We start from the raw sequence: 11,815 nt of genomic DNA on the forward strand, positions 1-11,815 counted from the left end.
TGAACGTAAGGTTCTTTGGAAGTGTGCCATTGAAATGGGCGAATTAAGAAATCAGGACCCTGATCGTGTAGTGCCTTAAAGACAATACAAAGTGACTTAAATTGCACACTTTTCCTAATGGGTAGCCAGTGTAGACTTTTAATTTCTTTTGCTACTGATATGAATTTAGGGGTGCCTGTCACCAGTCTTGCTGCCGCATTTTGCAGGATCTGCAATCTGTTTAGATACCACTCTAGGATATTTAAGTAGAGTCCATTGCAGTAGTTCAGCCGAGATAAGATAATGGATGAGACGACCGTTCGTAAACTGTCTTCTGGCAGGAAAGGTCTGACCTTTTTTAGCAGCTAAAAAAAAAGAATGAAAGGTGGCCGAGGTTGTGGCGTTTATCTGGTCCTCAAAGTTCAGTCTGTCATCCACCATTATACCCAGATTCTTTGCCTTCCTCATGGGTTTAGGGAGGATGCCCATGTCTGTGGGCCACCAGTCTGGGGTCCAGAAATTGGCCTTGTTTTCGAACTTGAGGACCTCGATTTTGCCGGAGTATAATTTTAGGCAATTCTGTAACATCCAAGATTTGACCGCTCCCATACAGTCATGAATTTCTTGCTCATGCCTACTTCTTGCCCTGGTAGTACTGACACAACAATTTGTGTGTCATCTGCATATGAAGGAAGACTAAAGCCATGTGATCTGATCAGAGGGGCCAGGGGTGCCACATACACATTAAAAAGGGTTGGGCTAAGGGACGATCCCTGTCAAACTACACATGGTAGCGAAAAAAGGTTAGAGTAAAATTTCCCTATGGACACTGTTTGTTTCCTGTCAGTTAGAAACGCTTTTAGCAACCTCCACGCCTTGCCTTTGACTCCAAACTCTGGCAAACGGTCCATTGGAAGGTCATGATGGACTGTATCTTAGGCCGCAGATAGGTCCACCTCCGTGGTCCAGAGCTTTCCTAATTTCTTCCATTGACATTATCAGGGCGGTCTCCGTACTGAGCCCTTCTCTAAAACCATACTGACATTCCATAAAGGTACTTTTCTTTGACTTCATCCAGTATCCACTTTTAACTAAGAGAGAATTAAATGCAAACCATGTCTCAGGGCTCAGAGTTATCACCGAATTTGTCTGCCCCTTCCTCGTCACGCTATGCTCATCAGTGGTACTGTCCTTTTACAGGCTTCCACCTTCAAAATACGAAGTAGCGCTACACTGTATTATTGTTGAGAAAGGAACTGCAAATTAGCTAAGTCCCTCTCTTTTCATTCCTCATCTCTGGTAGGTAGACTGTGGATTATACGGCGGGGGATGCATATTTCCACTAGCCATCATCGTGTCAAATATGGAGTAAGCAAACGCACTTCAATTCCTGCCTAAATAAGCACTTCAATCCGCCTCCTTTACAGTTAAAATAATATTTGTGCATAATAAAATGCCTTTTCTGGCTGGCTGAACCTCTGTCTGACACAGCGGTCGAAAAGCATTAAAAAAGTAAGGAAACTGTGATCCTGAGTGTAAAAGGCAGGGTTAGTGAGCATGGGGGCGGAATCAAAGGCATGGCTAAAAAGAACAATATGTTCTGCAACTATTTTGTTGGTCTTTCATATTTAGGTAACAGCATATAAAAGAATGCACACCTAACAGGAAAAATAAATGCAAGTTAAACTAAACAGTGAGAGATGCACTGTTTTACGCTATGAAATATTCATTAGTTAGCATGCGATCAGTGAAAACATGGAAGAATGACAGGTCCACAGCCTGCTGACAGGACCGTCCCACAATAGTCCTCAATGCCCTTCACGGTTCCACCTTGAAGGAAATCGCAGTTTCTGCAGTAGCATTAACTCTTTCACTCCTTCAGCACAATGGAAGTATACAATTAGATGGTGAAATACAGCAGCATTAGTATATTACAAGACAATTATTTTAGGCATCCTGGAAATATTTAACATGCACCATCTTCTCTCGGACCAGTCATGGCATCATAACAACTATCATCTATGAACCTTTGCTCTCAAAAAAGACATAGCATTCTGCAACATGCGTTGACCTTTCCTACAGTACAGCTATGCAACCGTTTTGCCATACCCTCAGTTCGGTCGTAGCTCTGAGCCTTTAATAAACGTGAGTGCAGAAGCGAGACAGTGACTAGATTGAAAGTTAGCTGCCATGCATGAGAAATCACAGTAAGAAGTCTGCATGGGACAGCAATGTTTTCACAAAGCAATTCCCTATTGCAAATATGATTCTATTGCAGAATATGCATGGATCTGACCTCACACACGCAAGTTTTTCAGGTTTCACTCTTGTTACCACGCCATCACACTTTATTCAAACAGCACTAAGTACAGTGTGCCCAATGCCCATTGTTGTACCATTAATTATCACTAATCTAATGCCTAAACACATCTGTGCTGCCAAGCTCAGTGCATAGTATCAACTGTAGATGCAACACACTCCAAACACAAAGAGATGATGGACAGAGGGCTGAAACTTTTCAGACACTCACCCCCAGTCACAGATCTGGTTTTGCAATTGTCACCCCAAGTTGGAAGGGTATGTCCAGACGTGGGCCCTGTGGTCGTTACGCCACCAGATTCAAGCTAGCCTGGCTGATGAGGGCAGTTACCCCAAAACCGGTCCCAGGATGCTTGTTTCTGGTCCAGGAAGGCCTTGGCCTGGCAGTTTGGGCTGGACTGTTCCCATGGGGAACAGTGTCAAGACTGATTTGCATATAGCTGGGTCTAAACTGGAATGGCATGGCGTGCAAACAAAATGATGGATTCACTTCAGATGTGTGACTGAGGGTGAATGTTTCATTAATTCAGCATTCAGTCTATCATCTCTTCTTTTTGCAGTTGTCACACACTCCCCCAGCATTACCTAGCTTGGCCCAAGAGTACCCAGAATTGTATCAATGTTGTCAAGTTTTCAGACAGCTAACTAGGTCATGTGGGAAAACTGCTCAACTCTACCCACAATAAGCACAGATTCCTTCCCCGAAGCACACCAGTGTCACGTTTTCTTTAGAAAAGTTCAATTTAATTTTCAGATACAGTCAGCTTTTGGCCTATCTCCAACCTTCCCCGAGTTAGTAAGTCGGAAGAGTACAGTCAGAAAATGAAGGGCTTCAAAACTTTTCAGATGTTTCTTCTCTGCCAGAAATACAGAGTCGGCCCTATTATTGCTCCTGGTGGCGTTACAATCTATCAGAGCTGCCTGCATCTCAGAGTTTGGGGCTCTCAATTGGAGCTGCCACACCTTATTACTCTGCACCTAAGAAATTATTCGTTCTACTTCCAATTGAGGTTCAAACCATCACAAACAACCTTCAAATGCCTCTGGTATTTTTCCCTTTTGCAGTACTCTTGACCTCTATTTACAACTGTTGCATCTCTTAGACACGTTTGGGTTAACGCTCTATATATAAAAAACCAAAAAGCAGCTCAGAATACTGCATGAAAAGCACAAGCATCTACCCTATCACATTCCTTACTCACTCTCTCTTTTTGCCTTCAAGCCACATGCCAGTGGGTGAACGGAAACTCGATTAAACTAAATCCAAGCAAGACCAGGCATGCTCATTTTAGTAGCCTGCAACACCTTGTAAACGCAGGGATTAGTGATACGTTTGTTGTCCACCCATAGTCCATCACCAGTGGCGTAATGGGTGCAGTACATGGTGGAGCGAGGGATCGGAATTTTAAAAAATGAAGGAGGTGAAGGCAGACGAAAAACTGATGGCTGAACTGGGCATTTGGTCAGACATGATAAAGGTAATGATTGATACCCCAGAGAAGATCAACTCTAAGTATGTGATAGATTATACATAGCTCAAATATGGTGCTAAGAACTGGTGAGTACTGTTCTGTAGGATGACATTATGCCTGCTTTGTTTACAATTGTTTAAAAAGGTTTTTTGTTGTATGTAGCTGTTGTAAAATGTATACATTTACAAAAAAGATAGAAAATGGGCACTACTTTTCTATCATATATGCTTTTTAACGGATCTTTTCCATCCAGATCAAATCTTGGCAGTCTTTCTCTTCAGGGTCTGACTGTTCTGCAGGGAAATCTGGCAGTGCACAAAGGGCTGGTCAGACAGACCAGTTTGTGGGCGATTTTTTAGCTGTTTGTAGTTCTGTTTTATGGTATGGCAGACTTGTTTTCACTGATAATTTCCCTATTACCACAAACATTGCCTACTGCAAGCACAACGGCATGAAGTCTCCCATAACTTGCACAGCACCTACGTTGCGTGTTTCTACAAGTTCAAAACTGATCTGATTTTCAAATGTGGCCATTTTTTAGCTACCTCATTCTTCAGGGGAGGCCTCTTTTACTTTGGAGCCTGGGTATATTTTCTGTCCCAGCCTGACACAGTGTCTCATCATGTGTGTTAAAGAGGAAAATACACTTCTCTTGCGTTGATGACCTGATATTGGCTTCCACCTGCGACAATAGGATTAAAGGCCTTGTGTTGAGTCCATAAATTTACCACTCTCTTGCCTCTTTGGAAAATAATCGCCTCAAGATAAGTTCAGAATTACACTGATTGGTGGCATTCTTTCAAAATGTATGTGATATGCTGGTTACAAACTTGCCACTGAAAGTGAAAGGTTTACAGTTATATTTAAGATTATATTTTGAAAAGATCAAGGTATTCAGACGGTAAAAGGAATGGATATTATTCGTGAAAGTATATTTTGTGAGTCACCTCGCTCGATGGAGCCATTTCCAAGAAAAAGATCTACAACCACAATTTACAAACTCCTTTTGTGGAGGCAGTTTCATGGCTATATTCAAGAGCCATCCCAAACACTTTTTCCAGGAGAATATTACAGCCTAGCAAGATACTGTCAGAAAGAAACTCGTACATGGAGTGTTGAGCAGTGTCTCCACTTTCACCCTATTTTCCCGCCATGTACTGCTTCCCTTCAAACATGTGGACAGTTAGCTACTTTTCCGAAAAATGCAATAATTCTGATTGGTGCAGCTACTTGTGTACTGCCCTTCTACATACTGTACTGTGCGATAAGGCTGCTTGGGAGTCATGGTTTGCCTAAACAGACATAGTGGCTTCCTCGCTTGAGTTGCAAGGGAACTAGAGTACAATCATACTAAGGCCTATCAAGCTTTTCCTGTCGCTACAAATAGGTGCTGACAATGCATAGTCCAAGAACTTTAGATTCTGGGGTTCATCCTTGTGACTGCGCTGTCCACTTCTGCATAATGACTAGAAGTCTCAATTCAATTTAAAAAAATCCCAGCAATAATGTTCTGCCCACAGTATTTTCATAATGCACATAGTACTATCAGACATACACCGGGATTTGCACATCTTTCAGAGGTTCGTCCAAAGTGACCACAGCTCCATCTCGAATATTGCAAGCAACTGGATCGACAAATTCGTTTCATGACAGGCAAACACACATTCATAAAACATGCCTGTGCTAGACCCAAAACGGCCAAACTCTTCATATCGTGCAATGTGTTGCAGATTGTGCCTACAGTACTTAGAAGCCTTATGTTGCACTTGCTATCCATGCTCTTCAGTCAGTGGTGTATGCCAATTACTGTGTACGTTGGCTCGAAGGTTTGATCGTGTGGGATATCCCACCTTGAACGCCCTACCTGTCCATAAATAAAACATGTTGTTCTCTACTTCAATCACCACCCTAGGATTGAATGTTGGTTTCCCCTGCGAAACTCTGACCCCTCGCCCCCTTTAGCCTCTTACCTCTTGGTTATTTTTGTATGTTTTGCTGTTTTTACATAGCGCGAACTGAAACCAAAGGTATTGAGCAAAAAGTTGCATTACACAAGGACACATCCAATGTTTGGGAGCTACGGGAACATTAAGTGGGTCTGCCCAGAATCACAGGATATTAAGCTGACGCTGAGACTCGAACCTGGTTGCCCAGTTCCAAGGTCGGCAGCTCTGGCCGTTACGCCACCTCCCCTCTTGGTCGAGCGCATGCCTCCCATCCGCCCCCAACCGTGCCTTCAGTCCGGTTGCTTTGGATTACCCGACCTTGTACATGCCCCCCTTTGAACCCCAGAGCGTGTACCTTCAAATCGGGGGGCTTGGTCCGGGCAGGAGCCTGGGTGGGCTCCCCGGGTTCTCCTCGTGCTTCCATGGCCAGCGGCTCCTCGGACCCCTCGTCCTCGTCGGTGGGCGGCTCCTCCGTCTCCCCACGCAGCCCCAGCTCGTCGGGCCTCAGCTCCACCGACTGGCACCGCTTCATCCTCCCAGGCTGTGGGGTGGCGCAGCTCTGAGAGTCTGGAGCCCCAGACCCGGCGGATGAGGCTAAAGATGTGCGATAAGCTTCGGTTCCGGTTCCCTCAGTCCAGCGGCAAGCCCATCCTGTCACCACGAGGGACCCCCCTCACCCCGGACCGGCCGCGCCCCGCTGCTCTCTCCTGACCCCATGACCTCCGGGGACCCCGCCTCCGAGAGACGCTGGGTGTCCTGCCAGGTGGCCTCGCGCCACTGCCAGTTGCCCCCCCCCCCCCCCCCGCGCGCCCTCCGACTGTCCTCGCGCTCCTCTGTCCTCTGACTCGCACGCTGTCCTGCCACTCAGCTACCAACGGTCCGTGAACCAGCTGAATGTGCGAACACCGGCTCTCCCGGTCCCCTCCCCTGAACCCCGCACCGGCTCCTCGCGCACACCCTGTCTATGACCTCTGTAGCACCACTCCCTTGTCAGAGTTTCCTTGCCGCTGTCCTACCCCTCACGCGCTACTCCGTTACCTTTCCCCCCAGTCAGCAGACGCCCAGCATTCCCGTATGACCGGCTTCTCCCTTGGAGACGCCAGTAGCCCCCCGTATTCCTCGTTTTCCCCACGTCATGGACCCCCAGGGCTCCCGTCGCCGCCTGGCCACCCCTTCAAGTCATTGAGCTCCCCAGACTCCCATCGCCAGGGACCTGTCTGCCTCTTTCTCCGCTCTGGGCCGACCTGGTATCAGCCTCGCCACAGAAACAGATGGATGGTCGAGCGGCCCCTGAGCGTTCGCCACTGGATACGTACTTCTGACAGACAGTCACACTATCCAATCAGAGTTGACCTGCTGATCAGCTATGCTGGAAAAGGATGGGTTTCTGATGTGCAGATCTTAAAGGCGTTCTCAATTAGTTGATTTTCCTGTCACTCACAAGAGCCAGCCCAGCCTCCCCAGCACAGGCTTGGCTGAGGTGCAAAAGCCCAGGGAGCTGTTCGTCGAAGGTGGTGCTGGAACACCTGGATTGCTGAGTAGAGGTTAAAAGAGTACACGAAGAACAAGGGGGTCGCTTAGTGTAGGTAGAGAGAGCAATGCGGGGACAAAAACAAGTAAGAATGGAGGACGAGCACGTGCCTAGTGGGACACATGGCAGCCGCGAGGGATTCGTAGTCGAGTGGCACGCAGGGCGCAGGAGAGTCAAAAAGGACATTTGTGGAGGTGGCATAGGACGGAGGGGCACATGTGCCGTCATGCAGAACAGCGGCTGGAAGCAAGACTGATGGGTTAAAAAAGTACGACGACTTATTACAGCTGTTATAACAAGATTACTGTCCAACACCTGTCAACCCATCTTCATTTGAAGAATAGCTCTAATGGTGATAAGCTAGTCTCTCCCATATTTACAAGTTTCCTTTATTTTGAGGTTGCAAGTGAGAGTTATTAGAATATAATATAAGAGAAGCAAGCATTTGCAATGCAATAGGTCTCGCATTAGGAAAGTTTGAGCTATTGGTATTGTAAATGACACATTTTTCATTTATGTGTTGGTTTTGAAAATAGCGAAATTAATAGCTTTGTCATTTACAATGCCAATAGTTATATCTTTCGCAAATGTGACACCTATAGCATTTGTAATGCAATATGTGTTGTATTTATGTGACTTAGATGTATTGATATTACAAATAACAATGGCTTTTAATTTTTTTAAATTATTAATACTTAAATAAAAGTTATTGTAATTTATAATGGCAATTACTTAAACTTTTGTAAATAACTTTTGTGAAGATTATGTTCAGTGTATTTTATTGTTATGAAAATCCAAGAACAGAAGTGAAATATTAACATCTTTTTGTGACATTTGTAATAAAGCTTGAAACATTGAAAGAACATATTTGAACCAGTTGTTGAATGGTTGCACAGATTGATGCTGTGGTGGCGCTGAGTGATGTTGTTGTGGCGACGAGTGATGCTGTGGCGTTCAGTGATGCTGTGGTAGCGCATAGTGATGTTGTGGTGCCCCTGAGTGATGCTGTGGTGGTGCTGAGTGATGCTGTGGTGATGCGATAGATAGAGTGAGTGCGATAGATAGAGTGAGGGCGATAGACAAATAGATAGATAGATAGAGTGAGGGCGATAGATAGATAGATAGATAGATAGATAGATAGATAGATAGATAGATAGATAGATAGATAGATAGATAGATAGATAGATAGATAGATAGATAGATAGAGTGAGGGCGATAGATAGACAGAGTGAGGGTGATAGATAGATAGAATGAGGGTGATAGATAGATAGATAGATAGAGTGAGGGAAATAGATAGATAGATAGATAGATAGATAGATAGATAGATAGAGTGAGGGTGATAGATAGAGTGAGGGCGAGAGATAGATAGATAGATAGATAGATAGATAGATAGATAGATAGATAGATAGATAGATAGATAGATAGATAGATAGATAGATAGATAGATAGATAGATAGAGTGAGGGCGATAGATAGGGTGAGGGCGATAGATAGATAGAGTGAGGGCGATAGAGTGAGGGCGATAGATAGACAGATAGATAGAAAGATAGATAGAGTGAGTAAGGCCGATAGATAGAGTGAGGGCGATAGATAGATAGATAGATAGATAGATAGATAGATAGATAGATAGATAGATAGATAGATAGATAGATAGATAGATAGATAGATAGATAGATAGATAGATAGATAGACAGATAGAAAGAGTGAGGGCGATAGATAGAGTGAGGGCGATAGATAGATAGAGTGAGGGCGATAGATAGATAGATAGATAGATAGATAGATAGATAGATAGATGGTTGTGTGTGTGGTTGTGTGTGTGTGGTTGTGTGTGTGTGTGTGTGGTTGTGTGTGTGGTTGTGTGTGTGGTTGTGTGTGTGTGGTTGTGTGTGTTATGCTTTGTTTAGCTATGTTATGTTGTGTTATGCTATGTTTTGTTATTCTATGCTATGTTTTGTTGTGTTTGGTATGCTATGCTATGTTTTGCTATGCTATATGTGTTGTTTTGTTTTGCTATGCTCTGTTTTGTTGTGTTTTGTTAAGCTATGCTATGTTTTGTTATGCTATGTGTTGTGTTTTGCTATGCTATGTTTTGGTATGTTATGCTATGTTTTGATATGCTATGCTATGTTTTGTTTTGCTATCCTATGATTTGTTTTGTTATACTATGCTATGTATTGTTTTTCTATCCTATGTTTTGTTTTGTTATGCTATGCTAAGTTTTGTTGTGTTTTGCTATGCTATGCTTTGTTATGCTATGTTTTGTTATGCTATGCTATGTTTTGTTTTGTTATGCTATGCTATGCTAAGTTTTGTTGTGTTTTGCTATGCTATGCTTTGTTATGCTATGTTTTGTTATGCTATGCTATGTTTTGTTGTGTTTTATTATGCTATGCTATGTTTTGTTGTGTTTTATTATGCTATGTTTTGTTATGCTGTTTGTTATGTTATGTTATGCTTTGTTATGCTATGATTTGTTGTGCTATGCTTTGTTTTGTTATGCTATGCTATGCTTTGCTGTGTCGTGTTTTGTTATGCTATGCTATGTTTTGCTATGCTATGATATGTTTTGTTTTGTTATACTATGCTTTGCTATGCTATGTTTTGTTATGCTATGCTATGTTTTGCTGTGTTTTGTTATGCTATGCTATGTTTTGTTGTGTTTTGCTATCTTTTATGTTATGTTTGGTATGCTATGATATGCTATGTTTTGTTGTGTTAGGTATGCTATGCTATGTTTCGTTATGCTATGCTATGCTTTGTTTTGTTATGCTACGCTGTTTTGTTGTGTTATGCTACGCAATGTTTTGTTGTGTTGTGATTTGTTATGCTATGCTATGATATGTTTTGTTTTGTTATACTATGCTTTGCTATGCTATGTTTTGTTATTCTATGCTATGTTTTGTTGTGTTTTGTTGTGTTTTGTTATGCTATGCTATGTTTTGTTGTGTTTTGCTATGTTTTGATATGTTATGCTATGTTTTGTTATGTTATGCTATGTTTTCTTCTGCTATGTTTTCTTGTGTTTTGCTATGCTATGTTTTGTTATACTATGCTATGTTTTGTTGTGCTATGCTTTGTTATGTTATGCTATGGTTTGTTATGTTATGCTATGTTTTGTTCTGCTATGTTTTGTGGTGTTTTGCTATGCTATGTTTTGTTATACTATGCTTTGTTTTGTTTTACTATGCTTTGTTTATGCTATGCTTTGTTTTGTTATGCTATGCTATGTTTTGTTGTGTTTTGTTATGCTATCCTTTGCTATCCTATGCTTTGTTTTGTTACGGTATGCTATGCTGTGTTTTGTTATGCTATGCTGTGCTTTGTTATGCTATGCTGTGTTTTGTTATGCTATGCTGTGTTGTGTTATGCTATGCTTTGTTTTGTTATGCTATGCTATGTTTTGCTGTGTTTTGCTATGCTATGTTCTGTTATGCTATGCTATGTTTTGTTGTGTTTCATTATGCTATGCTTTATTTTGCTATGTTATGTTTTGTTATGCTATGTTTTTTCATGCTATGCTACGCTTTCTTATGCTATGTTTTCTTATGCTATGCTATGCTATGTTTTGTTGTGTTTGGTATGCTATGCTATGTTTTGCTATGGTATGTTTTGTTATGCTATGCTATGTTTTGTTCTGCTATGTTTTGTTGTGCTTTGCTATGCTATGTTTTGTTATACTATGCTATGTTTTGTTATGCTATGCTGTGTTTTGTTATGCTATGCTGTGTTGTGTTATGCTATGCCATGTTTTGTTATGCTATGCTATGTTTTGCTGTGTTTTGCTATGCTATGCTATGTTTTGTTATGCTATGCTATGTTTTGTTGTGTTTCATTATGCTATGCTTTGTTTTGTTATGCTATGTTTTGTTATGTTATGCTATGTTCTGCTGTGTTTTGTTATGCTATGCTTTGCTATCCAATGCTTTGTTTTGTTATGCTATGCTATGCTGTGTTTTGTTATGCTATGCTGTGTTTTGTTATGCTATGCTGTGTTTTGTTATGCTATGGTGTGTTGTGTTATGCTATGCCATGTTTTGTTATGCTATGCTATGTTTTGCTGTGTTTTGCTATGCTATGCTATGTTTTGTTATGCTATGCTATGTTTTGTTGTGTTTCATTATGCTATGCTGTGTTTTGCTATGCTATGCTATGTTTTGTTATGCTATGCTAAGTTTTGTTGTGTTTCATTATGCTATGCTTTGTTTTGCTATGCTATGTTTTGTTATGCTATGCTTTCTTATGCTATGTTTTCGTATGCTATGCTATGTTTTGTTGTGTTGGTATGCTATGCTATGTTTTGCTATGCTATGTTTTGTTATGCTATGTTTTGTTGTGCTATGCTATGCTTTGTTATGCTGTTTTGTTATGCTATGCTATGCTTTGTTTTGTTATGCTACTTTATGTTTTGTTGTGTTGTGTTTTGTTATGCTATGATATGTTTTGCTATGCTATGATATGTTTTGTTTTGTTATACTATGCTTTGCTATGCTATGTTTTGTTATGCTATGCTATGTTTTGTTGTGATTTGTTATGCTAAGCTATGTTTTGTTGTGTTTTGCTATGTTTTGT

The 11,815-nt window shown here is 41.7% G+C and overlaps 1 protein-coding gene across 2 annotated transcripts in view; it reads right to left on the minus strand.

Moving 5' to 3' along the window:
• The window catches only part of TMCC2 (transmembrane and coiled-coil domain family 2), a 521,381-nt gene extending 514,921 nt beyond the window's left edge, over window positions 1-6,460 (minus strand). For both annotated transcript variants that reach the window (XR_013594933.1, XM_078644625.1), the window contains exon 1: window positions 6,072-6,460. Coding sequence is in view for 1 of the 2 variants with exons in the window: in XM_078644625.1 (XP_078500751.1) it covers window positions 6,072-6,248 (177 nt within the window). In the remaining variant the exon portion in view is untranslated. The remainder of the gene's footprint in view (window positions 1-6,071) is intronic.
• Between the last annotated feature and the right edge of the window lie 5,355 nt (window positions 6,461-11,815).

Source organism: Lissotriton helveticus, chromosome 5_1, assembly GCF_964261635.1.
Source record: "Lissotriton helveticus chromosome 5_1, aLisHel1.1, whole genome shotgun sequence".
Lineage (NCBI taxonomy): Eukaryota > Metazoa > Chordata > Amphibia > Caudata > Salamandridae > Lissotriton > Lissotriton helveticus.